This window comes from Furipterus horrens, unplaced genomic scaffold (genome assembly GCF_987537825.1).
Source record: "Furipterus horrens unplaced genomic scaffold, mFurHor1.1.pri manual_scaffold_8, whole genome shotgun sequence".
In the NCBI taxonomy this organism is placed as follows: domain Eukaryota; kingdom Metazoa; phylum Chordata; class Mammalia; order Chiroptera; family Furipteridae; genus Furipterus; species Furipterus horrens.
The window spans coordinates 37,698,357-37,713,107 of record NW_028327178.1 but is presented as its reverse complement, the minus strand read 5'-3'; the positions used below and the strand labels follow the sequence as shown (position 1 = coordinate 37,713,107).

Here is a 14,751-nt window from a genome sequence, read left to right as displayed (position 1 = left end):
AATGGCAGAACAAAGATTCAAATTCAAGACAGTTTGATTCCAAATTCCAAGTCTCTGTGATTTATAAGCAGAATTCTTATTACAGAGCCAACACGAATTTACAGCCCCAAAATGTTAACTTTCAGACTTTATTTTTCTTTTTCTTAAAAGAATAAAAACATTGTAATCTATAAAGCAAGCCTCCTCCATAAGTAGAAATTTTAAATAGCCCTTTAAAAATTTCAAAATACTTTTATCAAATGAAGTGCTTAATTCAAAACCAAGAATTATATAAAATGTACAGATAGTCAAACAAAACATCTATAATAATGGGTTGGGGGGTTTTGGGGGGGAGTGTTTGTCTTTTTTTTTACCTTTAGCCATGTCACACTCCTTGATCATTTTGAGAAAGCTGGAAATTTCCCTATCTAATCTCTGTTGGCATGTTTGTGCTTTCTGGAAAAGAAAAAAACAAAAAGAAGACAAAGTTAAAAAAAAACAATAAAAGATTTTTATTTCACACATGCTTTAATGTTTCTATCAAAACTTTTAGTTCATAGGTGGATACACTGTAATAACTGAGACATATTCCTAACAGAAAGAAAATGATAAAAGATTTCCTTAAAAAATGAATATATTGGATTGGTCAAAAGGTCCATTTAGTTTATTCCATAATATGCAAGACATTTTTCATTTTCACCAGTAACTTTATTGATTTGGATATTTTGAGTATGTCAACTATCTCCTGCTTGGTATAAACACTGATTGTTCTCAATTAATGTCTCGAATTGATTGCTATCAACCTCAACTGGTCTACGTGACCTTCGAGCATCATCCAGCAAGAAACCTCCAGCACAAAACTTCACAAATCAATTCTGACACATTCAGTCAGTCACAGCACCTTCTCCACACACCGCACAAATCTTATTTTTGAATTTCAGCTGTGTTTTTACCTTTCTTAAAATAATAAAAGCATAATACACTGCATTTGTTGCATATTTTCTCCCATCTTCAATATTAAAATGGCTGCACAAAAATTCCCCAATTTTAATGTTTTTTTAAATGCACACCGATATGACGACTTCCACAACACAATCTAACAAAATTGTTTCAAATGCAGTTAAAGACAATTAAGTGCTACTAGAGCCATCCTACGGAAAAACGTGATGGACTTTTTGGCCAACCCAATAACATTTAGTTAATCACCAACAGATTATTAAAAATCATTATTTCTAAATTCTAAATACATTCAACATCTGTGGTGTAGACACCATACAACTGCATTAATTACTCCTCATAATTCAATACACCATATATATCTTAGGAGTTAGATTTCTCTGATTTATTAACATTTTAATGGGCTTGATTAAATTCATCAAGAAATTATAAAATACATTCCTTAATGTATTTTAAAAACTATTTTAAAAATTAAGATGGTACTACATGTAGAAATCACAAGCTGATTTTCATTCAGCAATCTGACTACACAAAGCGACCACAATAAGGATATTTTCTTAGTAAGAAAAAGCTTATAAAAATAATGTAAAATCAATTACAGGAAGCATCCTTCTTGTAATTTGAAATTTCTCCATTCTTAAATCCCTAAAAGTAAAACAGTTTCATGATATAAGATGTATCCCATCTTAGTACATATTTGGAAGTCCAAAATGAAAAATCAGACAATCCATTTATTATATTAACAATGTAACTTTTAAGAGTTAACTTTTTCTTATAATTTCCCTTTAAAGAGGTGGAAGAATAAGCAAGAAAATGGTTAAAGTTGATGGCATAAAAAGATATTTATTCTGAGAAACCTGACCTTATTAGTATTGGAATCACACTCTTGTAGTTAGAATAATATATTAGCTTTATGAATCTTCCCTATTTTGTATTCCTACTCTCAGCTAGCCAATCACTAAACATTTTTGATCCCCGTCCCCCCATCAGATCTATGTGCCCAGGTGACATAGGTAAGCACCATTTTCTCCTTTTTCACCTTATAAAAATTTTAGTGCTTATAAAGCTCAGCTCAGCCACAGCAGAATTAGTCATGGTACCACATTAGTGACAAGCAATGTTCTCTTAGAGTCTCCATTACTGTTTTGAGAGCTCTAACAATAAAAAATATATATATATACATATATATATATTTTTTTTTTTTTGAGAGACAGAATACCTACACTATGCCATTTAAAACCCCTTAAGAGAATAAAATGGTGTGCTGGATAATTTTTTCAGACACAGTGTTGAGTACTGATTAAAGGCAGGAAAAAAGCCCATCTGGGGGCACTGAATACATGCACTGCAACCAAATGTAAGACTCATAACTTATTAATGCAAAATCGTCATTTTCTCTCTATTCATATTTAATACTCCTGCCCATGTTCAAGTCAACACTACCGTTTTCCTTTTTGTGGTGATAGCTAGATGCATACAAGTAAGAACTGGCTTCATCTGTAGACGGTAAATCTCTAATAAACATGATAGTTCCTGAGGTTATAATTGAAGATACATTCTCCACAGCACCATCCTCAAATACCTGAATCACATTCACATTCCCTTAGTCTATCTATCCAACAGTTACTAAAGAAAGTTTCCTTAATTAATGATTTACTAGTTTTAAAAGGTACATAATAGGTCACTTGGAGAAGTTCACTTTCCACATACTATTTTGGTTGGGTACAAGATATGTCTAATGTTATAAACAATTAGTGGTATTTAATTGATACTAAAAAGAACAGAAGGGGGTACAATATAACACATTCCAATTTGCTGTAATTTTCTCTTAGCTTTTGGTTATATCATGAAAACCAAAAAGTCTATTTATGACGGTTAATGCTTATGAGTGCTTTGCAGAGTTCAGCATGGAATCTCATTCTTGACTTCTATGCCATTAACCTAATGGTGAATAAGGGACATTTTTTAGGTTTTAATTTTTATTTATTCTACATAAATGGGTTCCCACTATCAGCGATGTTCTAATAGCCAAAGTGTGGCAGATTTTGAACCCACATTTTCCCGGTACAGAACACAAGAACAGGATCATGCCCATAGACCCAGGGCCCAGTGGCCCCCAGGTGAGTAGCTGAACCACTCACAACCCAGATCTCCTGCTCCTACCTCTGCCCACCCAGATGTCAGCTGTCAGTTTTGTTTAAGTTGATGTTAAACTACTTTATCAATCCTGTCCTGCAGGACACCTTAAAAGTGTTTATCAAGGAAGTGAGCATCTAGAGAGGAATGGGCAGAGTAGACGAGAGGTCTTTAATTTCAGGCTATTTGCTGCAGCCAATCCACATTTGGTTAATTAACAGAAGCAGACTGCCTTCTACTCAGCAATCAAAAACAATAAACTACTGACATTTAGTGAGTGAAAGAAAATAGGCACCAAAGAGCACATACAGCATGATTCCACTTACTTGAAATTCTTATAGGCATTGTCAACTTTGCCTATAAAAACAGAAAGCACACCCTTCATGGGGGGCATTATCTGAGAACCGGCACAGGGGAACTCTGTAAGGTGATAAAAATGTTCTACTACATCTTGGCAGGGGTGGTTGTTAGGCAGGGTATATACATTTGTCAAAACACATCAAACTGAAGACAGGTGATGCATTTAGTTGATTGTATAAAAACTGTACCTCGATATATTAATTTAAACTTTTAACTAAATAGATTGTAGAACCTTAATAACTTTCCTTTTTGTAGAAAATAGCCAGTATTGCAAGTACTGGTACCCCATACTCATCTCTTAAGTCTTCCTAACTTCTTAGCCAAATCCACTTCAAGGATAACCCCACAGTACATACATCTTCCCTCATTCTAAATCTATCCATAATACACTTATTCTTTCTGGTATTTGGTGATTATTGTGGTCCTGCTCTGTAATCTTCTTCATGTTTTATCTTGGAATAAATATTTACATAAAGTAAAAGAAAGAATATATAAAGAAAGGCAACTTTCCTCACATACCTATCAGCCCTTTCCCACCCTTAAAGCAAAAACTGCCAATAACTTCTCATTTTTCTAGGGATGATCTAAACCTACACAAATTTGTGTGTGTAATTCATACTTTTCTTCTCCCAGGTAACAGCATTTTAGATATAGTGTTTTACACCTTGCCTTTTTCATTTAACAATAAGTCTTAAATATATCAATATATAAAAATCTGCTTCATTCTTGTATGGATACACCAATCTTAATTTACCAGCCCTATTTAGATGTATATTCATCTTTCTGCACATTCATTTCAATGCATCACTTATTCTTAAATCAGGAAAGTTTGATATTATTTTCTCATTTGGTTAAAGGTTAGCATTATCTGCTCATTACTTCTTATAACAAGCAGTTCAGATCCTTCAGAATAAAGACATCTTCAACAAACAAAACCCCACTTTGCTAGAACCAGCCCAAATCTAAGAGCATAGCCCAGCTGTGTTCAACAGAAATTTCTATGATGGTGGAAATATTCCATATCTGCAGTGACCAAGGTGAAAGCCACATGTGACAATTGAGCACTTCAACATGGCTAGTTAAAATGAGAAACTGAATTTCTAATTTGATTCTAATTTATTTAAATGTAAATAGCCACACATGTCTAGTAGCTATTCGTCGGCGGCGGCAGCCGTCCGTCTTGAGAGATGATGGTGTAGCTTCTTAAGAGTCTATCTGCACCGCCGAGAATGGCTGTGCAGTCCAACTCGGGAGTGACACGGTATCTGTCTCCTCCCGTGTTGAATCGACATCTTGCGATGACGCTGGAGTGTCCTCTCCAGTGAAGCTGAAGCTACTGGGCAGGGTGATATGGAGGGTCTGCTGTTGCCCATGCAGCAGACCCCCCCTCTCTTCGCAGCTGAAGGGTCCAAGGGAAAGACGGAGTCAATACAGCTTGGCTTCAGGTGCGCCGCAGGAGTTGCCGGTGTTGACTACAACGTCAAACCGCCTTAGGGACTCCGGCTCCGGATTTTCTGTCGGGGTTTACTCCCTTAGCCTTTCCCCTGAAGAGGTATGCCGCAAGGCAGCGGAGGTTTTTTGGAGTCAGAGTTTTCCTTCTCTGATGTGCCCTGACTGGAAGATCGAACCAGCGACACTTAGCTCGCAGGCCGACGCTCAATCCACTGAGCCAAACCAGCCAGGGCCATAGTAGCTATTATATAGTTCTATACTAGTACTGTGTTTGAATTTCTCCTCCAATTTTTATTTCCAAAATATTTTTAAGTTGCCATGAGGTCAGTATTTCTATGACTTGTCTTATACTTCTCTCCCTGGAGGCCTAACCTCAAGGCAGTGACAGACAGGCAGCTAAGAGAAAATGTTTTAAGTTTTTGGAGGATTTTGGGTGGAAGTAAACTGAGACCAAAAGCAGCATATAACAGCATGGTCAGGTTTTTCATTGTAAACATATTTCTCCCCTAATTTCTTAGAGATCTGCTTACTAGTCCAAAGTATGTTGAAGTTAGTTTATGTTAACTCAGATGGTTTTAGAGAATTCCAGTCCTAGAGTTCCTAATTTCCTTTAGAATAAGCCTATTGACATTTAGAACAGATCTGTTTCAAAAACTGGTCCCAGATTTTCCTTGAACTTAAGACTCAAAGATCAAGGGTATTCTGGAGACAGGCTCCCACAAGCTACAATTCAACATACGTCAAAGTTCCTTTCAGATTTTACCTATTTTGGACCAACCTTCAGAAGTTGAGATAGAGTCAAGAGTCACAGAATTAGCATTTTAATTCTGTTTTTCAGAAATAGGTCTATAACCTGCAAAACCTGAAATACTGGCTAAAATTCTCATTGGCTTCAAGTGTTATAAAACCCAGAAAGCAAACACCTCATGGTTTTAAAAGTTACACAGAAACACAATATTCAAATGAGTAAAATGAAAGGTATAACTGAGGCTGAGAATATGAATATTTGAAAACTACATTAAAGAAGAAACATTAGTATGCAAATTAGTATACTTTTCCTTTATCTGTAGGTTCTACTAAAAAGGTCTTAAAAGTACCATAATCCCGGAAAGATATTGGTATGCTCTGTAAGTCCTTCCAGGTTTTATCATTTACCTTATATTAAGGATAGATGAAAAGGGAAGGATGTCTTCTCACTTAGGGAATACCGACAAAAAGTTAAAATATGTAGCAAAGTCTTTTTACTTGTTAAGCATTATTTTGGCCATAGATACTTAAGCCTCTTTTATTTACCAAAACAGTTTCAAAGCAATTTAGGTGCTCTGGTAGATGTAACTTTTGAAAAGTTCACTGATCTGAAAATTATGTTTATGGTCATCACATTAGGCTTTGAAACAGAAGTAGTCCTTCTAAGGACTGCTGGGGAATGTCTTCAGTACAACATGAAAGAGCTCAAATTCTTTAATGTTCCATCATAAATTAAGACTAGGGATCAAAAGACTCAAAATCTCCTTCTTATTTAAATTTATAGGCAGTATTATCAAACAATTTAATTAAAGTTGTTGACTTAAAAACACTCAAATCCTACAAGCATTTCATTTCTTTTTTTTTTTAAAGGATTAAGTTTAGTAGGCAAATTCTGAAACAAGTATTTGGATTGAAACTCATCATCCTTTCTTAGTTGTAACTCTTCCAACCCAATTCCCACTTAAAAGGTACAGCCAAAAAATTTATGCCCAGAAGAAAATACCTACTTCATTTCAATTACAATACATCTGTTGATATTTCTTTGTGGATCAGACACTGATGTCACTCCAGATGAGGACTTCTCCATTCATTACTGACATTTTACCTTATCTCTAATCAACAAAGTTTACAGATTACAAGGAGGTTTAAATAAAACTATTGACCAGGAAATGTATCACTATGGTTGCATTACTTAAACTCTGAAATATGCAGTGAAGTCATAAAGGGCAGCAAGTCAAGTTATAGATGCTCTTCCTACTAGCAGCAGTTCTCAAATAGAATCACCATCTGATTACAGCAATGGAAAAATTTTAAGAAGAAAAGATACATATAGGCACATGCCCACATCTTTAGAGCACGTAACATTTGACAGCATTACGATAACAGACTTTATAATTAGAAACAGAATATTACCAGACAAAGAGCAATATTATTTCCATTGTCAGAAATCAATTTCAAAATCTCACATTAAAAAGAATTTCAAATTTCATGGTAAAACCTGAATGACAGAGTTAGCTATAAAGGTCAGGTAAAGTTTTCCTATTTACCTCTAAGGATTCCTTTAAGTCTACAGCAGACACAGCATCTTCCTCTTCATCATCAGTCAACTGGTCCTGGGAACAGTAGTGAGTGCTATAAGCAGAATGCTCTTCTATTGCTTCTAGCCAGTCCTGAAATATCCAAAGATTTAAATTAAAATGAATGCATTTTTACTCAAAAGAGGTAATATGAGAACAATCTAGAAAGCATAAAGTTCACATTGAGAAAAAAAATATATAGCCTAAAAAAAAAAAATTAAATAATGATACACATCTCTTATCCATAACATGTCTACATTTTTAAAAAATTTCTCAGTACTTTAAAAATATATAATTTGTAAGTTTATATATTCATTGATATTAATACTCAAACACATTATAAAAACTAAGTAATGGAGTGCCATAGCTGGGTTGCTCAGTTGATTGGCACATCATCCTGTATGTACACCAAAAGGCTGCGGATTCAATTCCTGGTCAGGGCACAAACCTAGGTTGCAGGCTCAATCCCCAGTCGGGGCACCTATGGGAGGCAACCAATTGATGCTTCTCTCTCACATCGATGTTTATCTCTCTCTCTCTTCCCCTTCCACTCTCTCTAAAATCAATAAACATCCTTGGGTGAGGATTAAAATGATTAATTTTTTAAAAACTAAGTACTAGGTGGAGATTTTTTCACTTAAAATTCTAGGTTATAAAAATTGTTGAATAAATTATTGAATAATAATGTATCCATAAACAATTTTACTAACTTGCAATCAAATTATAAGCATAAGAAGCTCAGATCATTTTAAGAGAGCCAACAATTGCCTTCATGTTTTAACTTTTACTCTGTTTTTAAAAAACCAGTGACCTCAGAAAAAAATTATTTGACCTAAAAATACCTGTCTTACTTATTCCTCATTTCTTACAGTATTTACTCAGGGTCAAATCTTACCATTTTATGAAATGTTGGGACAGTCATGATTTGAATTGTTTAGGGTTCTTCCAGGGCCAAAGTTAACCACTGTGGAAGATACATCTTTCAACCCCTTGCATAATTTACAAGAAACAAAAAAGGTCTACAAATACTGCTTTGATCTAAAAGACTATGGACTCTCCAGTAAATAATTGCACTGTGAATTTCTGTTCCATGAATCCTAATTTTCTTGCTTGCTGCTATTGTTCAATTTATCAAAAAGAAGACTGACTTTATACTGTTATAAATCAGAACAGCTGGACTGGAGTCCAGATTCTGTCCTTTACAAGCTGTGTGACCTTGGAGAGCTTGGGAGATTGCAACAATTGTATTGTTCTGTTTCCTCACCTACAAAGTTAGGGGCAAACTAAATAATCATTTAGGCTTTCTTCCACAACCAGTAAGGTTCACTTACATTAATAGAATCAAAATGAAAAAAACATATATATATGTGTACAGAAAATACCTGCAGGTACATGTTGATAAAGAATTCATAGGCCAAATTTCAAAAAGCTTGCCCCCATTAAAAAGGTACAACCAACAAGATTTTTGGATGTTAATATTGAACTTAAATTCTTTATGTTTCTAAATGTTCTTTAAGTTTTATGAAAGATAAATGAATCCATAAAATTACCTCTCTTGACTGCTGAAGACTATTCTTAGGAACCTTGAAGCCATGAATAGTGTCATCAAAGCATTTAATAAAGAAGAGGCAGCTATCACTGGATTTTACCTTGAATATAAAGAAATCAGTAAGACTACACCACTCATGCACATAAAACAGAACCTTAAAATTATTTATATATAAATCTTAAATTATGAACATGACTTAATTATACCCAACAGAGTAACATTTAAAATAACACCTGCTCATTACTTCTTATAACAAGGAGTTCTTTAACTGAGTATAAAAGAACGAGAAGTAGATAAGATTGATAAAGATGGGAAAAAGGAAAAGAAGAAATAATTATTTCTTTTTAAAATATAGATTTGGAAAATGAGGGGATTTAGGAATGGAAAAGAGATAGACTTCCGCTTCAAGACCCTCTCAGAGGGCCCCTTCACCTCTTTGCAGAAAACTGTAAAGACCTAGACACAAAACAACAGCAACTCCCTGAAGGAACTGGAGAGTGAACAGAAGCTGACAGACTGACGGGGGTGGGACGAAGGGGGAGGAGTGCACATTTTTTTTGGAAGAAAGGAAACAAGGAGCTTTGTAAGTAAGTTCGCACCCTCAAGGTTTTTCACCTCCGACTCAGTACAGTCCAACGGTGAAACAACAGCAAGGGCACATGTGGGAAAACCCACAGTTTTTCTGTTTTGGGGAATTAGAAAAGCAAAGCTGGGAGCCACAAATACAAGAGTGTAGGAGAATCCCCAAAGGAAAGAGACAGGAGGGATCCCCTAACTCTGTCTATTCAGATCTGTGATACACAGAGGAAATCCAAAGCAGTCATTTAAATACAACCTATCTAAATACAGACTACAGCTGCTGTCCAAGAAACACTTTAAAATCCAAACCCATCCAAGAAAATGACCTGCTAAAACAAAAAATATTAAAATTTAATGGAGAAAAACAAAAGAATCCAGAATCTCCAGAACTTAACATTCATAATATTAAAGATACAATCTAAAATTACCTGACACATTAATAAGAAAGTGGAAAACATTCTCAAATGAAATCTAATTAAAAGGCAAAAAACTGTCAAAATGCATACTAAGGACTCAAATACATACTATTTACAAAAGACAGAAAATAAAAAATGTTAGGTTGAAAGTACATTAAGTAAAAAAAGCAACACTATGTCAACAGTAAGCATAACAAGGCCTGAGTGGTTATAGTAATATCAGGCAAAATAGAATTCAAAACAAAATGTATTACAGGAAATAGAGAGGTACCATATAATGATAAATGGGTTAATAATCATACATAAGTATGTGATCAATATAACAGAGCAAGAAGTAAGCAATCTCACAATCATGGTTAGAATTTTAACAACCCTCTCTCAGCAACTGGCCAAAATCAGCTGTCATAGAAGACTGAATACTATCAGCCACTACAACCAAATATTTATAGGACGATACAATCAACAATAGCAAAACACACATTATTTTCAAGTGCATTTACTAGGGTAGTTTAAAAGTTGAGCCATCAAGCAAGTGTCGATAAATTTGACAAGATAGAAATCATTTAAGGTATGTTCAATGACTGAAATGAAATTAAATTATAAATAAAAAACAAGATAATGAAAACTCCAGTTATTTGGAAATTAAACAACATACATCTAAATAGTCATTGGTTGAAAGAAGATATCACAACAGAGATTAGAGAATATTTTGAACTAAATGATAATGAAAATACAGACTATGTCTAGGTTCCAGTCTTAGACTAATATCCAAAGAAGAAAAGCTTGCTTTTTCACTGACTTGGTAAAAGGAAAACAGACAGAAGGAAATATGGAGAATCCTGATTTTGACATAGGCTTTAAATTTTAACACCAGAAAATCTCCCATTGTCCTGATTTACCCACATACAAATACATATATACACATATGTACATGCATATATATGTATGACCACACAGAGGGTGAGGCAAAAGTAGGTTTACAGTTGTTAAGTACATGAAAGTTTATTCTTATTATTTATTAATATACTATTTTCCATATGAACAACTGTAAACCTACTTTTGCCCCACCCTGTACATACACATCTATTTCTTACAAATGTTTTGAATCACTCATCTCTCATCCCACAATATGTGAGGATACACAAAAGTTGACTTGTTTCAAATGAAGATTCCCCCCAATACTTGTTCTCAAGTACTTTCTACCCCAAAATTAAACAAAGCAGCTTATACAAATGATTCAGGGCGATCACTTGCAGAACTGACTTCATGGTTTGAGCAAAAGATGTATGTGTCATCCTACCGTGCACACTGCTTGAGTTAGGTGTTTGCACCCCTGGCGATAAATCTTACGGACCGCATCAGGCCTTCAAAATAAATATTAAATATTCAAGGTAAAAGGAAAAGAGATAAGTGAAAACTTTGAATCTTTCAAAATGTACATGCTGAAATTTAGTAAGTAAAATGATCATAATACTTACTGCTTCCTATACCATGAAAGGACGCCATGTTCTAACACCACCCAGAATAATCTCCAGCCAAAAAATCTTGAACTCTAAGGGAAAACGACAAAGATTTTCCAAGCTGACACATCTAGATTCAAATAGCTGACTGTTAAACAGTAAGCTAGTTATGAAAGTTCCATCTGAGTCTTTGAACTAAAAAGCACTACTGAACATTAAGAAGTGACCAAACACAAACTTAGGTACTATGTGCAGTAATGAAAACATACCACCACTACAGGGTGACAGAAACAGTAGAAATGCCCTTGTGATAAGATCAATGATGAACAAAATCTACAGTCTGATGATACTGTTCAGGGATATTTATAGGACATACATCAGTTGGGTGCTTCAAAGACAATTTCCTCAAAGTCATAATGAACTTCTAAATAAAAAGATTATCCTAAATTTATTTTATGCAATAAAAGGATACAGGTACTTAAATATAGAGAGGGAGAGTTTGCAAGTGCCAAAGAAAGTACGTGCTCTAAAACAGTTAATTATAGGAAATAACCGAACTCTACTAAAAGGCATAGAAATTTTTAGAACCAGAAAGATTTTGTATGTGTGCTCTGTGACAGTTCAAATACTAAATTCTTCCTAAGTCCTCCAAGGCTCAATGTTCATAATAAAAATACTACTATATAAATCTGATGAAGAAAAAGGTATTTCCCCCCACTCTGTTCCATGCAAACTTGGTCACCTGGAAGTGTCAGGTCATGAACACAAAAGACAATGATTGCTACAAACGAATGCCTACTGCAGTCCAGCAGCACAAAAATGGCTGCATTATAAAAATCCAAGAATGATTCAATCACATATCCTTCAGAAATAATTGAAATTTTTTTTTTACAAAAACAGAACACCTGAGAATTCTTCATCTTTCTAGTGTTATAGTGAAAAAGGCATCCCAACCTACCTTCCAGAGAGGGCCTTCATATTGTTTCAGTGCTTTGTAGAGGACCTATTGCAAAACATATTTCCATTAAAAATGTACCTATATATTTTAAGAATTCAAAAGTTTTTAATAAAAAATCATTGTATAAATGTAATCCATTATTACATACCTTATTACCAACAAGAATGTGTTTCACTTCAGCACCCTGGGCAAGGTCAAGGGGTTTCTGATCTGTGTTAAATATAAGAAGAAAAAAGGCTGTCAAGAGCTTAATTGCACTCTAACTTGATGCTGAAATTGCAGCACATAATAATATTCTTTCCTTTGTCCATCAACTCCATCTTTTTCTTCTCCCTCAAAATTACCTACCCGAGGTTGCCATCTCAATTCTTCATGGCCTCCTTTTCGTCGCTAATATTAAGCCCGCAAATCAGATTAACCTCAGAACACTGTACAAGTTCTGTGATCATTCAATCTTTCTTGCCTTAAATCACTGTACTAATTTTCCTCTGGCTGCTGTAACAAATTACCACAACCTTAGTGGCTAAAGACAGCACACATTAACTCTCGTACAGTTCAAGAGGTCAGAGTCCAAAATTATTCCACCGAGCTAAAATCAAGGCATGGGCAGGGCTGCATGCCTTCTGAAGGCTCTAGGGGAGAATCTGTTCCCTTGCCTTCTCCAGCTTCTAAAGGCCATCTACACATACCCCTTGACTCATGGCCCCGCCCTCCTGCAAAGTGCATCATTTTAATCTCTGCTTCTATCCTCACGTTTTTCTCTCTTGATATTCTGATCCTGCTACCTCCTCCCTTTAAGAACCTGTGTGATTACATTGGGCACACCTGAGTAATTCCAAATTCTCTCCCTATCTCAAGTTACTTAACTAATGACATCTTTGTGGGGCCATTATTCAGTCTGCCACAGCCACTCTAAAGCTACCTCACTGGGGACAGGCAGCAGAGACAACTGACAAGCTAAGGCTGTGATGGTCCACAACTGAGGACAAAAGGAAACCATGATAATGGAGAAGGAAACCAGCAAGAGATTAAGGTTTCTCGATCTCACACATGCAAGCACTCTATGTTTTGCCAAACAACAAAAATAACAATTTGTTTGTCAAAGTTATTTACTGCACTTTGAAGTGAGCAGGGCACTACATGAAGAACACATACTGAAACAAATCCTCTCATAAGCTCAGAGCTTCTGCTAGAGAAACAAAGGCTAAACATAACAATTTAAAACAGGAACTAGCCCTTCCTAAATAGCATATCAGACAAATTCTGTTTAGGCAGGAAGGTGATTTATGCTACAAATAACCTTTTTTAAAAAACTGTATTATTATTTTCTTATTAAGGAATCCACTCCTCTGACTATCATGGAGCCCAGGCTGGGCTAACAGTGACATTTTTGGAAGGTAACTATGCCCCAGACTTTCTGGTTATAACCACTGCCTTCCTCTCTACTTCAACTAAAGACCCAGACTCGTGAGGCCTCAATCCCTGCCCTTCTTTTCCTGGAAGATGCCAAGGCCATCTATGTAGGAGGCTTTCTCATAGGAGAAGACGACTTTGTCTCCCCAGAAGATAACCCTCTACTTTGCTTTATGAGGCAGATAGCAACCCCAAACCACAGATAGGTTGGGACCTGCGCAGGCCTCAATGTACAAAATCTTTTTTATAAGTACCAAACACTTGGTATGTGTTGGGCAATTTTCTGTATAAATATCTCCTAATAAGAGTCTATTATGCACCGATTAATACTTTATGCACTGGGTATTTAGCAGTGAACATGACAGAAAAAATGGGGGGTGGGGTATGGAAAAGGAAAAAAAAAAGACAATAAATTAAAAGGATATATATAGCAGATAATAAACATACTATGCCAATATTTTTTAAGTGAATGATTTAACAGAGAATGACTGGGATACCAGCTTAGATTGGAGATTGGGGGACTAATCAGGGAAGACCTCTGAAGAAGGGATGTTTAAATTGGAAGGAAGAATCAAGCTTTGTGAAAATACAGGGTAAAGGCATTCCAGCAGAGGGAACAGCTAATGCAAAGTCCCTGGGGTCGGAACTATTTAGTGGGCAAGAGATACAGTCAGAGAGGCAGACAGAGCCACATCATGTCAGGGCTTCGTAGGTCAGGCCTTTGTGAGCCAGTGTAAAGAGTTTAGTTCTATTCTATATGGAATGTAAAGCCACTGAAGGGTTTTAAGTATAAGAGTGACGTGATCTGACTTATGTTTAAAACTCTGTCATTGTTTAAAAAAAAAAAAAAAATAAAACTTGTAAAGGTAACTGGGGAAATTTGAACTTTCACCATTTGATGATGCTTAGAAAGTATTATATTCCTAATAGGATAATGCTATTATGGCTGTTTTTTAATACCTCTATCAAGATGCAATTCACATACCATACAATCCCCCTATTTGAAGTGTATCATTCAATACTTTTTAGTATATTCATAGAGTTGAGCACCTATTATATGGTCATTCTTTTTAAAGGAGACCTTATCTTTTATAAATATAAAATATGTATAGATAAAATAACATTAGGAGAGTGATCATTACTGATAATTCCTGAAAGAGGGTAATGA

General features: G+C 35.2%; 1 protein-coding gene across 5 annotated transcripts in view; it reads right to left on the bottom strand.

Annotated features, from left to right (window-relative positions):
• OSBPL1A (oxysterol binding protein like 1A) overlaps positions 1-14,751 on the bottom strand; it is a 212,848-nt gene that overhangs the window by 125,820 nt on the left and 72,277 nt on the right. For all 5 annotated transcript variants that reach the window (XM_090285702.1, XM_090285704.1, XM_090285705.1 and 2 more), the window contains 7 exons: positions 12,319-12,380; positions 12,171-12,215; positions 11,231-11,304; positions 11,053-11,116; positions 8,759-8,857; positions 7,179-7,301; positions 354-435 (listed from right to left, as the gene is read on the bottom strand). In XM_090285702.1, the coding sequence (XP_090141828.1) occupies positions 354-435; positions 7,179-7,301; positions 8,759-8,857; positions 11,053-11,116; positions 11,231-11,304; positions 12,171-12,215; positions 12,319-12,380 (549 nt within the window). The remainder of the gene's footprint in view (positions 1-353; positions 436-7,178; positions 7,302-8,758; positions 8,858-11,052; positions 11,117-11,230; positions 11,305-12,170; positions 12,216-12,318; positions 12,381-14,751) is intronic.